At 47.9% G+C, this 21,265-nt stretch overlaps 6 protein-coding genes across 6 annotated transcripts; 4 read left to right on the forward strand and 2 right to left on the reverse strand.

The window, feature by feature from the left end:
* Window positions 1-13: 13 nt before the first annotated feature.
* On the forward strand, window positions 14-1,478 carry JR316_0000815 (Elongator complex protein 4; the record flags this gene model as incomplete). The annotated part of the gene is made up of 4 exons (XM_047886629.1): window positions 14-80; window positions 169-628; window positions 683-902; window positions 1,131-1,478. The coding sequence occupies 4 exons, from the start codon at window positions 14-16 to the stop codon at window positions 1,476-1,478; spliced, it is 1,095 nt and encodes a 364-aa protein (XP_047754375.1).
* A 137-nt stretch (window positions 1,479-1,615) lies between these two features.
* Window positions 1,616-6,137, forward strand: JR316_0000816 (Guanine exchange factor for Rac 30; the record flags this gene model as incomplete). Its single annotated transcript, XM_047886630.1, has 8 exons — window positions 1,616-2,216; window positions 2,276-4,520; window positions 4,579-4,923; window positions 4,992-5,316; window positions 5,369-5,568; window positions 5,625-5,905; window positions 5,966-6,043; window positions 6,103-6,137. The coding sequence occupies 8 exons, from the start codon at window positions 1,616-1,618 to the stop codon at window positions 6,135-6,137; spliced, it is 4,110 nt and encodes a 1,369-aa protein (XP_047754376.1).
* A 420-nt stretch (window positions 6,138-6,557) lies between these two features.
* JR316_0000817 (Proline-specific permease) lies at window positions 6,558-9,037 on the reverse strand (the record flags this gene model as incomplete). The annotated part of the gene is made up of 15 exons (XM_047886631.1): window positions 6,558-6,642; window positions 6,703-6,884; window positions 6,948-7,276; window positions 7,333-7,408; window positions 7,459-7,613; window positions 7,671-7,737; window positions 7,797-7,954; window positions 8,016-8,077; window positions 8,142-8,172; window positions 8,228-8,367; window positions 8,426-8,535; window positions 8,585-8,634; window positions 8,690-8,737; window positions 8,793-8,815; window positions 8,877-9,037. 15 exons carry the CDS (start codon window positions 9,035-9,037, stop codon window positions 6,558-6,560), a joined length of 1,677 nt encoding a protein of 558 aa, XP_047754377.1.
* A 2,717-nt stretch (window positions 9,038-11,754) lies between these two features.
* Window positions 11,755-15,186, forward strand: JR316_0000818 (Xyloglucanase; the record flags this gene model as incomplete). The annotated part of the gene is made up of 18 exons (XM_047886632.1): window positions 11,755-11,910; window positions 11,965-12,123; window positions 12,172-12,302; window positions 12,350-12,356; window positions 12,409-12,532; window positions 12,583-12,636; window positions 12,687-12,812; window positions 12,874-12,977; window positions 13,026-13,077; window positions 13,133-13,426; window positions 13,477-13,559; window positions 13,616-13,739; window positions 13,791-13,920; window positions 13,975-14,022; window positions 14,075-14,109; window positions 14,157-14,718; window positions 14,771-14,998; window positions 15,177-15,186. 18 exons carry the CDS (start codon window positions 11,755-11,757, stop codon window positions 15,184-15,186), a joined length of 2,427 nt encoding a protein of 808 aa, XP_047754378.1.
* Window positions 15,187-17,503: 2,317 nt separating this feature from the next.
* JR316_0000819 (Tyrosine-protein phosphatase pmp1) lies at window positions 17,504-19,682 on the reverse strand (the record flags this gene model as incomplete). Its single annotated transcript, XM_047886633.1, has 3 exons — window positions 17,504-18,671; window positions 18,729-18,896; window positions 18,946-19,682. The coding sequence occupies 3 exons, from the start codon at window positions 19,680-19,682 to the stop codon at window positions 17,504-17,506; spliced, it is 2,073 nt and encodes a 690-aa protein (XP_047754379.1).
* Window positions 19,683-19,820: 138 nt separating this feature from the next.
* On the forward strand, window positions 19,821-21,082 carry JR316_0000820 (NADH-cytochrome b5 reductase 1; the record flags this gene model as incomplete). The annotated part of the gene is made up of 5 exons (XM_047886634.1): window positions 19,821-20,181; window positions 20,233-20,314; window positions 20,369-20,525; window positions 20,579-20,996; window positions 21,051-21,082. The coding sequence occupies 5 exons, from the start codon at window positions 19,821-19,823 to the stop codon at window positions 21,080-21,082; spliced, it is 1,050 nt and encodes a 349-aa protein (XP_047754380.1).
* Window positions 21,083-21,265: the final 183 nt, after the last annotated feature.

Below are 21,265 nucleotides of genomic sequence, written 5' to 3' on the forward strand. Positions count from 1 at the left end.
CATGTTCTAAGCCATGACATCCTTGTCTTGCGAACTTTTTGAACAAACACAGGATATCGAAGGCATGGAAGTTGGAACACGTGTGTGTCACTGGGAGGAAATACACTAACAATTATTTGATAGTGTAATAAATGTTATCTTATCTGCCAAGTGTGTTAATTTAATCAGGGACACTGGAGCGTTCGCATAGACACAAAATGTCTTCCTTTAAACGTAAGGCAACAGGCAAGCAGACACTCACAGTGTACCCAGGAACGCGCATATCGCCTGCTTCGAACCTCAGTCTTATTACATCAACTGGTATATCTTCTTTGGATGATATCCTGGGGGGTGGGCTGCCACTTACATGTTCACTGGTCTTTGGTGCTCCGGATATCCATTCATCGTATGGGGACCTAATTCAAAAATATTTTGTTGCACAAGGCCTGGGCAACGGGCACAGAGTGTGCGTTGTTGGTGAAGATGCAGAGAAGTTTGTGCGCGATATTATGTGGTTCCCAAAAGCGCAAGAATTGCAGCGGGCAGCTGAATCTGACGACGACGATAAACCCGCCAATCAAGACGAAAAAGTGAAGATCGCGTGGAGATACGAAAAAATGAAGCAATTCCAGACAACGGTAGGAAGCCAGTAAGTCTACAAGTATCTGATGACAGAAAATGCATGCTAAGTATTGTATTGTAGGGACGGAGACTGCCTGCCATTTGAGCTTGCGAGTCGCGTGCCAAAAGAGATGATTGATGACGGATTGAAATCTCAAAGGATACGTGTTGTGAATGCGGGGACGAACATGTTTGATATTCTAGGAGAAATCTCGAGGTTTCTGGAGGCCGAGACCAAGGAAGCCACGCGGATTTGTATCGCAGGACTTGGATCAGCAGGCTGGGGCGACGTTTCACCGCAGGTGAGAGATGTGATAGAGAGGGACTACTACTAGTACGAAAAGACTGACTAAAACAGAGGGTACTCTACTTCCTGCACACGCTGCGGGGTATTCTACGACGGCACGGACACGGATGCGGATCAGTGAGTCTTGCTGCACACGTGTCTACGGACAGATGGGGAGGAACGGGGTGGATGGACAGGGTGGGATGGAGCGCTGACGGCGCTGTGACAATATCGGCATTCACAGGTGTGTGAGCGAATTGTAAAGAGAGAGACGGGGTTGACAGATAGAAATGCAGCGAACCCGGGCCTAGCAAGCATATTTCCGTCGCATCATGGACTGGTGAGTGTGCAGCGAGTGCCGTCACCGCAGACGCAGAGTGCGCCGAGCGAGCGGTTCTCGACGCTGCGGGGACTGGGAAGCAGCGGGGAAAACAATCTGGGATTCAAGTGCACACGAAAGCGGCTGGTGTTTGAGACGGTGCACCTGGACATAGAGGGGGGCACGGGGGAAAGACGGACAAAGGAGAGCAATGAAGGAGCGAGAAAAGTAAAGACGAGCAGAAAGAAAGTCGTGTTTGAGAATGATTTCTAATGATCAGATCATTGTTGTCGGCTGTTTATTGGTCATTTTGTTTGAATTGTAGATTAGTTTATTTACTTACTGCACATGCATGTCTGCTGAGAATGAGCTACAGCGACGATGAAATAGTGTCTCCCCCGTATCCCACCATGGATCCCGCCCTCTATCCAGACCCGTATCCTTCCTATCGCCCGCCTCTTCCCGCCCTCTCCTCCGGCGCTTCCTCCGCCTCCACCCGCTCCTCCGCCTACACCTCCTCCGGCAGCGCCCAACCCTACCCAGACTACTCCAACGTCCATGTCGCCTCCCCCGACGAAGACATCTCCGCCATCGCTTCACACGCTCTCCTCCAGATGCTCGCCAGCGACCCCGCCCAGTCCTCTTCCGCCAGGGGTCCCGTCCTCAGGAGTCCAGATCGCTCTCGCTGGTCAGAGGCAAATTCTGCTGGTCTCCGCTCCCGCTCCTCTTCCTTGGGTAATGGCCTCTCTTCTGCCCACCCAACCGACTTTTCGCCCCCCTCGCTCTCCCAGAAGCCCAGCTACGATCTGACCTGGCAGACCGTCCACGAACGGGATGAGGTTCTCATGTCAGAGGAGGAGACCGACGACGAGCCTACCCTCGATTCTATCGACCCAGATCCCGACGACAAGTACGAGGAGCGTACCTCCGCTGCAGTCGTCGCCGAGGAGGGTCGTGGTCTCATTGTGCAGGGAGACAATGTTCCCATCGTCCAGTTGCAAATTCCACCCGGTGCGTCTCTTTTTCTCTTTTTCGCCTTCTTTTCTTCTTCTTATCTCGTTTTCTTCCAGGCACTACCCATCTTTTAATTGGCTCCTCTTCAACTCCAAATGCTGTCCCCTCCTTTCTTACTTCTGTGCTACCCCAGATTGCTCACAGTCTGCTCGCTTTGGATATATCCGCCAACTTTCTTGGAGCTCTGCCTCCTGTTCTCGCCGTGTGCGAATGTCTCGAGGAGCTCAATGTCGCCTCAAACCCTCTCAGGGTACTTCCTGTCTTTCTTGCAGACCTGCTTAATCTTCGCGTCCTCATCGCAGACTCTACCGGCATTAGCACTTTGCCCGATGCACTTGTTGACCTAGGCAAATTGCATACCATCAGTATCCGAAGAAATAAACTTCACGCCCTTCCTAGTTGGCTGTGTCTCCTCCCAGCTCTCCAAACCTTGTGTCTAGATGGAAATCCATTCCAAGGCCCTTGGAAGGCTCTCGTTGATCCTCTCTTAGCAAAAGTTCCCACAACTCCCGTCTACCCTCCGTCGACTCCCATGTTGTTACCCCTGTCGGCAAGTGCACAAAGCTCCAATGCCGATGCGGAAACAGATGGTACTGATGTTGAAGACGACTCAGATCACGAAGGTAGCAGTCCGCGGCAAGCTGGTTATGTCCGTTCTCCGGAGGAAGAAGATCATACCATCACACCTGAGCGTGGACCGCTTCTATCTCGTGCAACTACTTCGCCTCTTCCTGTTAGCCCCCCGCCTTCGAGCAAACCACTCACAAGAACACGGACAACCCCTAATCGGTCCTATTTTGAACAAACGCGCACTAAGCCAGGTACTGGTGTTCCCTCCGACTCAAAAGCGCGACTGCAACCACCTGCAAACAAGTATGACGCTCAGCCATCTCCGAGTGCTGAACAGCATGAGATCCGAAAGATGAAAAGCGCTGGCGACCTCCGACGAGGTAGATCAGCCACTACAGTCACGGAAGAACCATCCATGCCTGGACCACCCATAACCAAATACCAGACATCGCTCTCGAGTTCTAATCTATTGCAGATGGCCGAAGCCAACGCCAACGCCAGCACGAGCCCAAATAGCAGCCTTGCAGACGAGTTCAACAGGAGGTTCGCAAGTCTGGGCCCTACCTCGCAGTATGGCTCCCCATCTCGTATGCCACCCAATGCCGCAAGGCCCATGCTAAGTAAATCAATGTGGGAGAGCTCCCCAGGTCCGTACAACTCTCCAACGCCTCCTGATAACTTGACTCGCGCATCATCATACTCTCCTGCCGCTCCTCCTCGGGTTCAGCATCAACCGCCAATTAGTCAAGTTAGTCAGGAACTAAAACCGTCCAGCCAGCGCCAGAGGCCATCTACTAGGGACAAAGGCACCAGATGGGGCTTCCTCAAAAAGATGTCAATGGGAAAAATGAAGCCTGACCCCCCTCCATCAACGCTATCTACAGCTGCTTCGCCTTCTTCTTCCCCTAATCCTCCCCGGATCAGCAGACCACAAACCTCAAATGGGACAACGAATCCTCACTTTGGATCCATTTCGCGAGGGATCGACCGCCTGAGCAAAACCCCTCAGATTGACGTCCGCCTTTCCACCACAGGTACCATAGATGCTCTTCCAATGATGTCCACACCGCAGCCTCTTCCTCCAGTCTCGCATCCTCCTAGGCAAGACTCGCTTGCGGTCCCATCCAGTAGTCTATTGGTCCCTGGACAGCCGAGGACCACAAAACGACGAAGCTTTTTGCCGATTGATGCCCCAGGAGGAATGGCGTCCCTTAGTATTCCGGAAAATTCTACCTTTGTTACTGGCGTAGTTCTGTCTCAAGATGGGGAAGACCAGCATGGTGGTGATGATGCTCGAGTAACAACACCGAGTCCTGTGCTTGATCATGAGCAGTATATCCGTCGGGAAGAGGATCGCGCTCGCGATGCCTATATGCGCGCATTGAGGTCAGTCATGGCTTACCTCAAAGACATGAACGATCTCGGCGCATTCCAACAACAACAAAACATGCTGAGCATGTATGGGTCATCAGCGCAGGATGAACACCTCGCCGCCCGCTCTAGAAGACCTACTGTTGTGGAGCGGGAGTCGTCGACAGCTTCAAGCAGCTCGACAACTATGGTCGATAGTACTGGGCATCTCCGTTCGTCTGATTCAATCGCAGGTTTGCGAAGTGGTTCATCCAGTCAGACGCTTAGTGTGGCTACAACTGATAGCAGTGGTTCATCGGAAGAACGCAAGTTCAAGGACGACAAAGGAAAGCGCGCCATGGTCATTCGGGAGATTTTAGTGTCAGTGTTCTTTATACTTTTATCGTTTTTGTGAGCTGAAACACCTCCCACTTGCTAGGACTGAGCGGACGTACGTCAAAGGCTTGCAGGAGTTGGTTGACATCTACATCAAGCCGGCTGCAACGCCCGTCAATCTTCTTAGTGGTGTCGGTTCAAGCAAGGATACGGCTGTGCCCGCATCGGAACGCAAAATTGTCTTTGGGGGTATCGATGCCCTTTTCTCCTTCCACCATGACAGTTTCTTGCCGGCGCTAGAAGGTGCCGCTGCTCCTCTAATGAGACCTGCTGCAGAAATGCAAGAAGCGGATGCCGATGGGCAACTGTCACTCAGCGTTGCAAAGGCAGTTGGAGATATCTTTGTCAAACATGCTGCATTTATGAGGATGTATTCGAGCTATATCAAGTACGTCTATGCGCTAGTGGTCAATTTGACAAAGGTCGACGCCTAATTAATGATTTTGCATTTTGCAGCAACTTTGACAGCTCAGTGCAACGGGTCAAGTATTGGACATCTGATAAGCATTCGCCTGCACCACCAAGTTCTGGTACTACTCTGTCACCGTCGTCAAGTACAGCTCAGCTTGTCGGACTCGGGATATCAATGGCTATAACCAGTAACCCTAATGCTATTACAGACTCGGCAGCGGCGACTGGTATCCCGAATTTAACGACGAGTCAACGGAAGAGGATAAAAACTTATCTCAAGCGATGCCGCTTGAATCCTCGGCATACTCAACTCAACTTGGAAGGATACCTCTTGCTTCCTGTGCAACGAGTGCCCCGATATAAGCTACTTGTGCGTCTTTTTTAAAAATATCTTTGTTAACTTTAAATCTTAGTTTCTGTAGCTGGAAGAGCTTCTTCGGAGCACACCTCCCTCCCCTGAATACATGGGAGATGATCCGCTGGACCGGGCTTTGGCAGAGATTGCCCTTTTGGCGAACAATATGAACGAGGGCAAACGCGAGTCGGAATCTCGCCGAAAGCTTGTCCAATGGCAAGCGAGAATTCGTGGAAAGTTCCCCAGTCCGCTTGTGCAACCTCATCGGTTAGAGTGATCTTTTTTTTTTTCGTGGCAGCAAAGCTAACATCCTTCCACTGTAGGCGTCTAATAATGGATGGCACCTTGTTACTAACCCGCGTCGTGCGCAAGGCCGTGGTTTCGTTTGAGGCTATTAATGCCCAGGGCGATGCTTCTACCGTGCAAGTCGACTGCCTCGCACCCGAATTAACTCCCCGCCCACTCATTGGCATTCTATGTAACGATCTGCTTGTTTTGTGTCGTGATCCATCCGAGGGTCAAGATCCCAATTCCAACGTTGACTTGTGGGCTGTCTTGCGAATGCAAACGACACCTCAACCAGCTAGCATTGTACATGGAACTTGTAAGCCTGCATTTGATCCATTGCATCAGACACCTTGACTAAAAAGGTTTCCTATTCCAGCCCTCCGATTAGTTGATAATAAGGCTATATTGTATTTCGATGCTCCGACACCGTCTGCTGCTCTTAATTGGTATCGAGGTCTGTTTGTCAAGTTTGTTCACGTCTCGCTCCGTGACTCATATATCACGCTTTTATAGCTATTAACTTACATATACCCGCTTCGAAGACTTGAAAATTGTGTTTTTAAAACTTACCTTTCGTTCATTTACGGTGTACTCTCATTCCTCTCCTTAAAAACCCTCATTTAATTATTATATGTGCAATGTTTTCTTTCTTTCTTTCTTCTTAGATGTCATGAAGGCCATGATATCAAAACCCATGTTTTCCTGAACCGGATATCCAACTTGTGCTATGTTTCTTCACAAATGTCATGCATACCCGCACTATCATGTTTTCGTAAATCTTCATATTTTAGATACTTTCTTTCGGATAAGAGTGAATCACATCGCATTATTTAGGAAACCCAATCCATGTGAGATTAGCAAAGTTGTAAACACAACCGATATCAACTACAACCAGTACACCCCTAGAATCACGTAGAAAATAGATAAAACGATCCTTTACATCTGTGGAAGTGGAGGGTAATGCTGAGTTACAATTCTTGCACATTAGATATTAAGCTTACCAGCCACTGCCAGAAGGCCTCCAGCTTGTTCTTCGGAGGGGGATCATCGTACCTTCAATGAACGATGTTACTCTCAAGCAGTGATTGCAAAATAGCGATAAATGCAACTTACGTTTCGGCCTCGATTTCTTTGATGTTTGTAATAAAGTCCATTTCGTGTGCTTTCTTCACTGGTTCTTTGTAGTAGTATTTTGATCCTATATAGAGTATGGGGAACAAGGCCAAAGGCAGATAATTTGTGACAAAGGTGTCCGTTGCCCACTGTCCTTTGAGGAACACGGCCCAGCCACTCAACTAGAAAGTAAGATACCACGTCAGTAAAGAGGTGTAATCCCAAAAAATTTCAAGATGACTTACAATACATATAATGAGGCATGCAATCATGGAATACCATGCAACAAATGGTTGCAATCTAGAATAGAATGGAAGGGTCGTGCGATCGATTCCTTGCGCCTTGAGGCCTTTGTAGAATCGAATGTACGTAAGACTGATTCCAAACCACGTCATGAGCCCAGCAATAGCAGTCATGTTTGCGAACCACCCAAACACTCGTCCAGATCCCGAGTTCACGCCCATGAATCCCAGTAAAGTAAAGACAGAGTTAAAAATGACAGAAACGAAAGGCAGGCCATTCCTCGAAGTCTTGAGGAATATCTTTGGGGCATTACCTGATGCAGCCAATCCGTCTGAACACAATTAAGTAATCCACAATAAACCCAGAGAATACAGTAATACAACTCACACAAGGCGCGTGAACTAGTATAAAGATCACTCGACGCAGCTGACCATGCTGAAGTCAATAGGCAGGCATTGATAATCTAAGACGAGATTAGCCATGTAATGTAAATGGGGTATGTATGTTTATTACCGAAGGCAAAGACTTGATTCCAGCTCGTTGAATGGCAATGACGAATGGTGATGCAGCAGCTGTTCCGTGAGTTGCCTTTAGATTGAGTCGATCGGAGTTGGAGGGAACAAGTATGCCGATGACGAAGGTACCGAGAATGTAGAAAAGAAGAATTCCTAGGAAAGGACTGTATTAAATGTCTATCGGAAATACAGACCTTAAGCTCAGCTTACGGATATAAACGCGCTTGATAGCTCTAGGAAGGTTACGTCTCGGATTCTTGGCCTCACCAGCTGCAATCTAGTTGATAGAATTTGGTAAACGTCAAAATAATCCAGGGAAGGTTATAATTGCCTTACAGCAACAATTTCAGTGCCAATGAACGAGAATGCAGCCTGTGTTAAAACCGCCCAGTAGCCCAAGAACCTGCCCTTAGCACCTCCAATGCCTTGGAACTGAGTGAACGGTCCTGGGTGTTTCCAGAAACGGAATCCAAGTCTGTCATGGTCCGGGCCACCTAGCATATTTAAAGTTGCTATTTAGACACTTTAAATTTCTTACGGCAAAACAATTCTCACCGCCAAGATCTAAAACAATTCCTAGTATAATTAGGCCTGTAATGGTGATAACCTTGATGGATCTGAATACAGAAAAGTAAAGGTTAGTCGGGCAGTAAGGTCAGCCGACTGGATCGCAGCACTTACGCAAAGATAAATTCGGCCTCTCCATAGGCACCTATATAAATAGAAATCAGTTAAATGCGGCAGACACGGCGCAGGGCTCCTCATACCTGCTCCCAGCATATTGATTGTGACGACAACAACAATACACATAGCAACCCAAACCGCTGGATTTATATCAGGCCTCCAGAATCCAAGTAGAACTGAAGCAGCGCTGAGCTCCGCGGGGAGTACAATTACCCAGTTATACCTGTCCCAGGATCGACATGAAGTTGACACAATAAAAAAACAGAGGGGACTATAAGCACCAGTAATTCCAACCCATCGTAAATGAAAATGCTGGGTCCACGAAACGTTCCGCAAGCTTGATATGACCTCCAGGAATAGGTAAAAAGGCGACCATTTCCCCTAGGCAGAGCTGTGCTTTTCGTCAGCACTATGAAGCAAACTATAGGGGCAAAACGTACCATGACAGAGAAACAGATAGAACCCATGGTAGTATAGCCCAATAACAACCCTGGAAGGATGATATTGAATTCATTTTTCTAAAAATGTTCTTCACTGTATCTTACCAAGTGGACCTCCATTTGCAAGAGAACCAGCTGTGCCCAAGAAAAGGCCTTGAAATACCGATATTCAGTATTAGTAGAAGAGTCAGCCTTCAACTTCACTTACCTGTCCCGATTACTCCACCAATACTGAAGTAAGAAACATACGTTGGTACAAAAGGATACAACCAATATGATCAATATTGCATACCTGATCATAGCAATGTGGCGGTTCTTCAGCTGTCGAACGAGCTTACGCTCTCCTGTAAGGGGGTCGATATCATTGCGCAAAGATTCCGTATCCGACGCGTCCTGAATCTTTTGACCCACTTCGGCCACCTGGTGGTCGCTCTTTTCCTTCTCGATAGACATGACACGCCAATTAGAAGGGAGGAGGAAAGGAAGAATCAACTGTTTTCAATATGAACCAAGTTTTAATAGCAATCAGAGCCAGGTACGGTATACATCCGGACAACTGGAGTATATATGCGTCAAACGGAGGATTTTGGCACCTTGATCCGAGCAACGAACGTAACAAAAATCTAGGTGGACCTTAGTGGCGCATAGACGAATCGAAATCTGGCCTGCTAAAGGTTAGTTTCCGTGCTTCTGTAGACAATATCCCCTGCAAACAGAGAGAGCTACGCACCGAAGAGCAAGTCTGCGTAGTTCGACTTATTTTTTACTGTGATGTGCTATGTGTCACAACTGCCATCTGCAGACAGCAAGCCCCTCAATGCTCACAGGCCTTCGGTAATGGATTACAGTTCATTCACAAATGGCGATGTCGTGAGATATGGAGAAATCTATTCTTAGATCCAGTCCACGCGCCCTTTGTGCTGATAAGAGAGGAAGAACCATGAAACGGGTGTAGCTCATAGGAAGAGAATGTCCATCAATCTAACCATTGTATCAGAACATTCGCTATTCAAACAACAGGTGAGATTGGGTTGCAGTTGCCATTTTTGCATTGTTTTGTATAGCATGCAGATTTTTTCCATGGGCGCTTTTAATCGAGGGTGACGTGTGCCTGGGAGACAGTTCGACACCGAGCAGATACAGTGTAAGCCATCGGGTTTAGGTGCAAACCCTACTCGATCTCCGCATATCGAAGAGAGGGGAAAGTTTGCGAAGGGATTCCATGAACTTGAGAGCATTGCCAAACAAAAAAGCCTAGCCAGTCTTGAAGTATAAGCACTGCAGTACGCGCTCTATCTGAGAGGCGCTCACTCTTGTATTTAAGAGGGATTCCAGAGTGGAAAGGTATAATGTGTTTTCACTGAAATGAAAGGGGTGCTTTGTCGTGAGGGACAGACTCGGCAGGTGTGACATGAGTTGCGGATTTCACCGACGCGATGAGGAACGGTTTCGCTTGATCGTATAAACCTTCTGGGTCTTATTACTCGTATGGCCGTGGAAGCACGTGGTGATCTTTAAGTTGAGCAGTAGAACAGTTCGTTTGGAATCATAACAACAAGGATATAAGCTCTGATGGTCTTGAGACACCATTTATATATGTACGGATGACCGGGAGACCAGGTTGCTTTGCCTTGTTGCGGATTGGATCTCCTCTGTCAGTGCTCTTGATTTCTTCTAGACGATGGCTTATAATGCACCTTTAAGGGAGTTTTGCACTTTGCACGAGCTTTGAAACAAGCAGATAATGTATTAGTTGACAAGCAACGATATAAAGCTTCAGGGTAGACCCACAGTTTTGCACTTTGGGTAGATAACTGCTAATTTATTCAATGTATTCTTCTTTTGAGTGTATTCCAGTTCCTTGTTTTTCGATATAGTAGGGATTAAAGTCAAGCGATATTTAGACCAATAATTTGCAAAAAATTATGGCCTTGTTATTTCTCTGGAAGAAATGCAGTGTTGATAGGGCTAGAAGTATTACACGAATGCGACGAACCTGGTTTTCCACATAAACAATTCATAGTAACTTCCATCAATGATCATGTTTGGATAGTAGTATTAGTTCGGACCTTGATTGAAATGCGTCCTGGTGTGTTCAAGAAACGTTGAGCGAATGTGATCCATGATGAAGTAACTTGGGGTCGCCCCAGTAGACGGGAAGGGGGATTAGCAGCTGGCAATGCGTTCCATATACATACTACAATTCTAGACATTGAGAGACATTGTTTTTGTTGGCAGCAGGTTGACGGTGGTACGTAGGCCTGTAAAGTCGTGCTTAACCCCATGTTTTTACATATTCAAGACCCCACTGTAACAGAGGCAAGGAACGCTGACTTGCACATGTCAAGTACCATATAGCATCCATGAAGAGATAGCGGTTCTCAGATCACCTTCGGTGAGTTCGAACTTCGGTCACTGATCACGCGACACACTGGCAAATTCAGTGCCAAGTGGGGTCCTCTTGACCTTGTACATTATTTTATTGCAAGTAGGTTCGCGTTGCGGGGTCGCATGCAGTCCCCACTATGCACTTGATATCTTTCGTGCTCTCATTCAAACATGTGGGATTGTCAAATGACCTTCCTTAATATCTTTGAACTAATGGACTATCGTGGACCTGCCAGCTCAGTATTCTTCTTCCATCTCTGAAACGGGCCTACCGGCCCCGGAGTGGCATGGTATAAGTATGAGAATATATTGCATTGAGACTTCAAGTTTCGACATGCGAATGGCGCCAATCCCTCAAGTGGGTCGTTAAGAAGGATTTCTGTTGAAAATTGGCTCGAGGTGCGATCTGGAGTGATCGGTCAAGGACGCCACTCAAAAACGTATTACAATCAGGCACACAAGGACCTGGATGACATCAACATGCAATTGAACGGAAGAAGAAACTATCTAAATTTCCATGTCTGCTGAACTTCGGCGTTTCTGGTATACGTATGTCTGGCTAATATGCGACATTGCGGAAACCATTTTCTAGTCACCTCTTGTCCAATCCACAAGGGTTCGCTTCAGAGAATAATAAACCATCGCTGTTTCTCCGGGTGCGAGACGCAACGTACGCTTCAATCTCGGAGAGAATGGCGCTGTTCAAACCGTCAATATACTACAGTATATATACTGGAGAATGTTTTCAAGAAGCGCTTCATTGAACCTTCATTGCGTTCAATATGGCAAAAGGCCATTTTATTGCAGCAATCATCGCCGCCGCCATCTTTTCACCAGTTGCTGATGCTGTTTCGCCACAGTCGTATTCATGGAAAAATGTCAAAATAGGAGGAGGGGGAGGATTTGTTCCGGGTATCATTTTCAACCCATCGCAAAAGGTGAGGGAATAGCCCAAAGAAGGACAACTCTGTAACCGATCTTAAACACAACAGGGCCTCGCTTTTGCTCGCACTGATATTGGTGGTGCATACAAACTCAATGCCGACGATTCTTGGTCACCTTTGCTCGACTTTGCCGACAACGCACGCTGGAACTACTGGGGAATTGACGCTTTGGCGACAGACCCTGTTGAACCAAATCGATTGTATTTGGTTCGAATATAACTCTCCAATTATCAATCAGTTCTAATATGATGTTAGGCCACCGGAATGTACACAAACTCCTGGGATCCCAATAACGGTCAAATTTTGATATCAACAGATACAGGTACAACGTTCACGCCTTCCCCATTGCCGTTCAAAGTGGGGGGAAATATGCCTGGTCGTGGAATGTAAGTTATAAGTTATTCTTTGTGTATTTATTCTGATTCAGTTGCAGGGGAGAGGTAGGCTAATCACACAAGTGGGACACATATGTCTAATAGATCTAATGTACAGCGTCTTGCCATTGATCCCAACAAAAACAGCATCCTCTTTTTCGGTGCTCGCAGCGGTAACGGCCTTTGGAAATCGACCAACTTTGGTAGCACCTGGACGAAGGTGTCGACTTTTACTAGCACAGGTTAGCAAACCACCTTTTCAATATAATGTTTTGGCCTTATTCGCTCCAAGGAACATACATACCGGATCCAACCGACACCAGCGGATACAACAGCGACAAGATTGGTCTGCTGCTCTTCCTTATATATAGTATTAACTACTCACAAATTGTGCAGGAATATCGTGGGTCACTTTCGACAAAACGTCTGGAACATCGGGTTCCGCTACTCCGAGAATTTTTGTCGGCGTTGCTAGCAAAGGGTCAAACAATGTTTTTGTTACAAACGATGGTGGAAATACCTGTAAGATATTACTCATGCAGCATGCAGGACAACTTGGGGCGTGCTGATTTTTTTAAAAAAGGGTCTGCCGTTGCTGGTCAAAATACAACTTACCTTCCACATAAAGGTGTCTTATCACCTGCAGAAAAGGTTCTTTATGTGTCTTACTCTGATGGAGCGGGCCCAGTAAGTTAAAAAAAATTCACTAAAGATGAAATTAACTGGTTGATCCAGTACGACGGAACTTTGGGTGCCATCTCTAAATACGATATAGCCTCTGGGATTTGTAGGTGACACGATGGTTCTATGTGATAACCACATACTGAGGGCGTTGAATGCAGGGACTGATATTACACCAGTCTCTGGAAGTGACTTGTACTTTGGCTTTGGTGGAGTGGCTGTCGATCTTCAGAAGCCTGGCACGATAATGGTTGCAGCACTAAACTCATGGTGGCCTGACGGCCAAATATTCCGTTCCACAGATAGCGGTGCAACCTGGTCTCCACTTTGGGCGTGGGCAAGCTATCCAGATCTTAATAAATATTACGGTTATTCTGATACTCTTGCCTCATGGCTTGGTCCAAATTATCAAGTTACTACACTCGGAACACTTCAAATCGGATGGATGATGGAATGTGAGCGTCCCTTTGTTTACAGCGTTTACATGCCCTTATTTCGTTATTAGCACTGGTTATCGATCCCTTCGATTCTAACCATTGGCTTTATGGGACTGGAGCAACCATACAAGGCGGGCACGACCTTCTCAAAGTCTGTTAAGTGGTTTAAATGCAGTTTTTTGTGCCGTTAATGAAATCTTTTTTTAGTGGGATACCACTCATAATGTCACAATCCAGTCATTAGCGGACGGTATTGAAGAAACATCTGTACAAGGATTGATATCACCACCTACTGGTCCATCCCTTCTTTCAGCTGTTGGAGATATTGGAGGTATTCTCAATCTCAGTTCTGGATGAACATTCTAGTTGATAATGCCACTAGGGTTTGCCCATGTATCCTTAACCAGTCCACCCACGACAGGGTTTATAAACCCAACATGGTCGACGACTGCTGATCTAGATTTTGCTGGAAACAAGCCAACCACTATCGTCCGCATTGGTACAGGCGACAGGTGTGTTTCCTGCTTAGTGCATTCTTTCTAATCAATGACTTGAACAATCCATAGCACCTCTGGTAAACAAGTCGCCCTCTCCACAGACTCAGGTGCTACCTGGTAAGTCAGAATGACTAAGTTCTCAATAATACAAATAAACTTTTTCAAAAAGGTCTCAGGACTACGGTGCTGCTGACAACGTGTCAGGTATGTGCATTATTGTTAAAACATATTATGTACTGATTATGTTCTAGGCGGGAAGGTTGCGCTTTCTGCCGACGGTGACACCGTTCTTTGGCGTACTAGTAGCAATGGTGTTATGGTCTCACAGTATACCAACCCGTTTACTGCTGTCCCATCTCTTCCCTCAGATGCCATGATTGCCTCCGACAAAAAAAACAATAGCATTTTTTATGGTGCATCCAAAGCTTCGTTCTACCTGTCGACGGACGGAGGGAAAACCTTCACTGCCAAAGGTTCATTAGGATCTTCCACTGCACCTGCCAAGGTTGTTGTTAATCCAGGAGTCACTGGCGATGTTTGGATCTCGACAGATAAAGGCCTTTTCCACTCCACCGATTCTGGGGCAACGTTTTCTGCTGTACCCGGTGTTTCTCAGGCATGGGCAATCGCTCTTGGCGCGCCTGCAAAAACCGGAGGATATCCCTCCATCTTTGCCGCTGCTGATATTGGAGGCGTAGGCTACTTTAGATCGGATGATCAAGGTGCAAACTGGGTACAGATCAACGACGCTAGTCACGGATTTGGTTCAGCTTCTTCGAACTGTCTTACCGCTGATCCCCGCATCTATGGCCGGTTAGTGTTAGGGTTTACTCTCATCTTTTTTGGTTTGAATATAATTGTGCAGAGTATACATTGGAACCAATGGTCGTGGAATATTTTATGGTGACGCTGCTGGCGCCTCACCCGCTCCTTCTTCGACAGTCTCAACGATTCCTTCATCTACAACGAAAACCACCACGAGCACGACAAAGACAACCACCACTTCGACGAAGACGACATCGTCAAGTGTCTCTACGACCAAAACATCGACAACGACATCCACCAGTCCAACGTCTACTACCATTGTTGCTGGGTATGGTCAATGTGGAGGCATGTCTATACAATCGCCAGTAAATTGCTTATCTCTGACGTCCCTCTTTAATTAGGAATGAACTGGACAGGAGGAACAGTATGCGTTTCCGGGTTTACTTGCATTTACAGTAATCCATGTAAGCCATGTCTACTTTTGATACTAAAATCATGTCTAACAGAGACACCTAGACTATTCGCAATGCACCCCTTCTTGACCACTCAAAGCAAACTGACTTTTGTCCTAGTAAGATCAGTGATCTATCTGGATGGCTTGTAGTGTTTAGTAGTCCAAGTTGCTTCTTAAACATATTAATATCAATTACGTGCAAGTGTCTTTTGTGTAAAAATGATAACCTGAAGACCTTTGAATGAAACCACCGTTGAATGAAACCCTTGAATTCAAGAAAACAAATAGCTGTAGTCGTTGACTTTTGGGCTGCCAGCACCGCCACAAGCCCCTAATGGAAGCATGAAGACACGTGATGTCTACAACGCATACGAAACGACGACACTATGATCGCAGTGCTTAATAGAAACGACGATGAGCGCGTCTCAACCGCTGCTAGATACTATCGAAGCCGACGAACCCTCGGGACCTCCCGTTGGAAACATTAGCTCGGCACAATCCAAAAATGACAGACCACAAGTGGTTCTGACGCCTACAACGCGCACTCAAATGGCGACGACGGAGAGTGATGCGGAATCAGGTCGGGTTTCTTCTTTCTTTGAGGTGTCCTAGCATGCTATTTTGTACTGACTCTTATAATACGTATAGGAATTGGAGCTATATTTCGTCAAGTGAGGATTAATGGCTTATTGTGGAGAGCCATGTTTGAACCTTGAACGCTTTAACAGTCTGCCCATCCGCTTGCGATGTTCTTTTTGTATTTCTTCCGCATAGCCGCTATCACGGTCTACATCCTCTCTGGGCTGTTTATAAACAACTATGTGCTTTCGGTGAGCTTGTTTCGGCGCTGTAGGGAATCGAGGACGTTGGCTGAATCCTGGCAAGACTGTGATCGTGGTTGTTCTCCTTGCGATGGATTTTTGGAATTGCCGAGTAAGAACTCATTTGATGATTCGTCAAACTACTCATCCTCTTGTTCTGTAGAATGTATCCGGACGAACGTTAGTCGGGCTGCGTTTTTGGAACCAGGTTGACGAGGATGGGGAGAGCTACTGGGTTTTTGAAAGCCGTGATGTATGCCTTTCCTTTGCCTGCATACTTTCAGATACTCACGCATCAACAGCCCTCAAGACCAGCTAACCCAGTTGATTCCAAGTGCGTAGTATCCGTCCAACTCGATAGTCAATGTCACTTAAATAACTGCTTATTTTAGGATGTTTTGGGTATGCATTAAATGTTCAGAAGCCGATGTGTACATGTACTTACCTTTCTCAATATGTAGACTGCACTATACGTGTTCCCGGTGCTCTGGGGTGCGCTGCTCATAATTGCATTTGTGAAGCTTGGATTCTCGTGAGTCCCAAGCAATATGACTACTTGTTAGCGGTTATCTAACTTGCAACTCGAGGTTTATACCCATTATCATTCTCGCGCTCGTATTCAACATCACCAACGTCATCGGTTTCACATATGCGTAAGTTTTTCATTCCTTGCATAGTTTCTCATATACTCAATCACTTGTTTTTACCAGCGACCGGGATGCAAAACAGAAATGGGCCAACTCGGTTGGAGGTAGCTGGGGCCTCGGAGGACTAGGTGGGATTGGTGGACAAATTGTCACCGGCGCGGTGAAGAGCGGCGTAGGAAGGTTGTTTGGATCGAAATGAGGTTGATTGTGTTCAACATACCCTATACATACCATGTACTTAATTTAATGTGCGCGACAACACAAACCACAAGCGTGACGAGAGATGAAAGAGACATTGCGTATTTAAAACCACAACAGCCAGTGCGCGGGGGCTGGGCATGTGCATCCCTACTGTACACCATACATACATACTCGTGGTAAGGAAGACACGACGAAGGGAAGCAAAACAAACACTACGGGAAAAGGCTTGCAGGGGAGACAACTTGGATGGATTGAGGAGAAGAGAAAAAATGCGATAGAAAGATGCAGCGTGACAAAATCCTGTCGAATGAGTTTGTAGAACAGCAAAATGATGACGCGACAAAGCCCTGGTCCAATGATGAATAAAAAGTATCAAAAGCAATCCAACATCCAATGAAGAGAGATAAAAAAATGCAAAAGAGCTACAAGATTTGTGAATGCAGGAGACAAAAAAATTGTGAATGCAAAGAAAAGGTCCAAAATCCGTGGAAGCAGAGCAAACTGGAGCCACGGACGGTTACGAGCGCGACGTATGAATGTATGTAAGAAAAATGAAAAAAAGGAAACTTAAAAAGCAATAACATATGGTCGCATAGATGAAAAAAACGACATAAACATCCTTGTCGTGGTCATCATAGCATGAGCGGCCGAATATATCATAGATGTGTGTTTTTTGAATTTTTTTTTTTGGCTTTTCATTTGCTGTTCATTCACTCGAGGCCGACATACCCACGCACATCCACTTTGGAAAATGCGACAGTGGGAGTTGGTGGCGCGCCAAGGCCAATGAACGACCGTGTGCGGCCTTTTGAATGGAAAGTCGATACCCGGGGGGTTGACAGGCTGGGAAAGGGCACCGGACCAGCAAAATTGGACGTCAAAGTCATGGTCGAGGGAGTGCGGGTCGTCAGCGTGGGGGAAGGTGGGAAGACGAAGAGGGTCTGAGAGGGCGTGGATAGACCTGCAACATCGGCAGAGCCTGTAGTGCTGGTGCTGGATGAGGAGGCGCGGCGCAGAACACTGCTGCGTAGATGCAATGGTGGGGGGACAAGCTTGCGGGACTCGGCCCGCTGGCGGACGGGTGGGAGAGGTAGAGTAGGCTTCGCAGGGGGTGGCTGTTGCGTTGGGGGCGGGCCGGGCTGGTGATCGTTTTCATCTGAACTTTCAGTTTCGATGACAAGGGTCACGGGAGAAGATGGGACGACAGGGAGCAGGCTGAGCCCCATTGGGCGCGGCTTACCCCTTGGTTTGGGCCGTGGTGGAATGTCAAACGTAGAGCGGACGGCTGTTTTAGGCGGAGGGGGGATGTTGAAGGATGATTTCCAAACAGGCGCTGAAGGAGGAGGACGGGCGGTGGCTGGGCCATGGAGCGCCATCAAAGACTCGTTGCGAGGCGTCGAATCATGTTGCTCGTCCTCTGGCGAAGAGGTCGCCGTCAATGAAGCACGGTCGAGCCTGCTTTCCGAGTCAAATGCACCGCCAGTACCCAATAGTTCCTGCTCTTCGTCTTCTTCAACGAGATCTTCGCTCCAGAAACTCTGGTTAGTCTGATTACTTGCAACGGAGCCAGTGCGCTTGCGGGAGCCATAGCGACTCCTCCACGCGGGACCCATACCAATACCGGACCCGGTGGAGCTCATGGAAGATGCCGAAGACTTTCGGGCGACAATGCGGTCCTCCATGGCCTTGTCGAGAGCTTTGGCCTCTTGCATGACAATGTGGCTCTCTCGCTCGTCGGCTTCATTGTCGGAAGCGTCGTCGAGCATTTGACGACGACGGCCCCATTCTTCTTCGTCGTCGGATGAGCCGTCCGAATCTGAAGGGGAAGCCTTGTCTCCCCTCAGCTTTTTCTCATACTCCAAAAGCTGATAAATGAGACTTGGAGGAGAAATATTAATCACAGCCGATGAGAAATAAAAATTAACCAAGACATACGACATATTGGGTCCAACATGTGGACTTTTTTCCTTGACAAAAGTATATGCGCCCTGCATGCCCTGTAGGGACCAGACCTCTGGAGGGACAGACGTGTGACGCTCTGCAGCAGCCCGCATGACGAGAGCGATCACCATTGTTGCAGATCGAGAGATGCCACATTGACAACTTAATCGGTGATGAGTAATGATGGGAATAGTATTATGGGAAAACGCACTGAATCAAACAGCCCTCGCCACGACTGAGGGCAGCGTCTGCAAAGGCCATGCCTGCCTTGAAGCCATCATCGACAAGATTCTGCTGGCCATGGGACCACTGGAGCTTGAGATAATGCATGGCAGGTCTTCCGCTGGGAAGATGAGCCGGATAATAAGTAGGGTCGTCCTTGGGTGGACGGTTCCTAAAGTTGGGAGTAGATGCTGCGAGACGCAGCGGGGTGGCTGGGATGGGTGTGTCGAAGGGAAGAAGGACCTCCTTTGCTACATTGAGAATAGACCTGATTCCGCGCTCGACGAGACACTTCCAGTCACGGGCATTGTCCTCTGAGCCGATCCAGATGCCAGGGATGATCTGAATTGGACCGTTGGCATAGGGAGCAGCGTCTGAGGGGCCGTCCTCGTCCTTGCGATGGATAAGAGAGGCGGGTGTGGGAGTAGGAGCGGGAAGGGAAATGACAGAGGGCCTTCGACGGGTGTCTGCTGGGACTGGACTGACGGGGAGAGGCGGGTCTAGTGGTGCGGGGCTGCTGCGGAGGGTGAGGGAGAGCTTTTTCATGTTCTTCCTCGATGACCTGTCTTCGGGCTGGGCATGAAAAGGGGGATAGTCTGAATCTGCAGAAGAAAGAGTAGTAGAAGAGTCTTCGTCGGCGAGAGCGATGGCGAGGGGGAGAGCAAGAGAGGGGGCGTCGATGCGCAGAGAGGCAGGAGCACGCCGGCGCCGATGAGGAGCTGCCATCGCTGCAGACTGGATGCCCACGGCCAGCGTGAACTAGAAAGAAGAGAAATGAGAAAGATAAACAAGAGTTGGCAGAGAGAGACAAGAGTCAACTGACACGTGCCTTCAACTCGTATCCTTGTACTACTCTGTTCTCCGATGCCCAATAAATACCAGCTCGCTTTTCTCGTCTCTTTCTTCTCTGTCTTTTTCTCCCTCCTCTTTCTCTCCAACTATCTCGGTGCTCGTCTCCGGGACGCTGGCTACGACGTCCGCAACCTCATTCTCATCGGTCTCCCCACCGACAACCCACCGCCGCCTTCTCTCGCTCTAGTCGCTCACATGGCCGCAGAGCAGGCTTCCGCCTTTTTCGCAGACATCGCCTCTGCCAACTTCCATGCTGTCCGCGTTCCCTACGCCGGCACCTACGATCTTGTCGCCATTGCCTCCTCTCCCACATTTCTCATCACAGGCGCCGTCATTCTCGCCACCGCGTTCATTGCAAAGGTCCTTCATACAGGTCTGTTCTCTCTTCATCTTTCCTTTTCCTCCCTCCTCATACATCCAACAGGCCGCACAAAGCCTCTCGACGCAAATGTCTGGAAAGAGTTCTCCCTAGAAAAGAAAATTAGAGTCTCCCCAAACACCGCCATGTACGTGTCTGTCTTCCCCAATTTTTTCAACATCTCCTGACAATTTTATTACAGTTACCGCTTCAAGCTCCCCCATCCCCAGGACGTTCTCGGCCTCCCCATTGGTCAGCACATCTCCATTTCCGCCGAGATCAACGGCAAGAACATCGTCAGGAGCTACACTCCCGTCAGCAACGACGATGACCGCGGCCACTTTGACCTCATTATCAAGGTAATTTTTTTCCACTGCTTCTCACCCTGCCCCTTTGCTCACTTTCTCTCCAGACCTATGAAAAGGGAAATATCTCCAAGCACGTCTCTCTCCTCAAGATCGGCGACAATATCCGCGTCAAGGGCCCCAAGGGCAACTTTGTCTATACCCCCAACATGGTCGGCCATCTCAGCATGATTGCAGGAGGCACCGGAATCGCCCCCATGATTCAGGTCATCCGCGCCGCTCTCAAAAATCCATTTGACCGCACCACTATCACCCTCATCTACGCCAACGTCAACGAAGAAGACATCCTCCTCAAGGATGACCTCGAGGCTCTCCAGGATGTCCACGAGCAAAAGTTCAAGATTTTCTACGTCCTCAACAACCCTCCCCCAGGCTGGAAGGGCGGCGCTGGCTTTGTCACCAAAGAGCATATCAAGGAGCATCTCCCCAACCCTGCTACTTCTGATAGCAAGCTCCTCATTTGCGGTAAGTTAACCTTTTTGCCCCAATTTTTTTTTCTGACCGTGTCTCTCTTTCTAGGCCCTCCCCCTATGGTCGGTGCTATGAAGTGAGCAAATTCTATTTTTATCCCCGTTGAACACTAACCAAACTTTTCGGCGCCTGTAGGAAAAATCTCGAAGATCTCAAATACCCTGTCCCCAATACTATCAGCAAACTCCACGATAAGGTATGTCATGCCAGATGCTTAACTTTCGGGTTCTCATGTCCATCTTTCAAGGTGTTTGTCTTCTAAA

Source organism: Psilocybe cubensis, chromosome 1, assembly GCF_017499595.1.
Source record: "Psilocybe cubensis strain MGC-MH-2018 chromosome 1, whole genome shotgun sequence".
In the NCBI taxonomy this organism is placed as follows: domain Eukaryota; kingdom Fungi; phylum Basidiomycota; class Agaricomycetes; order Agaricales; family Agrocybaceae; genus Psilocybe; species Psilocybe cubensis.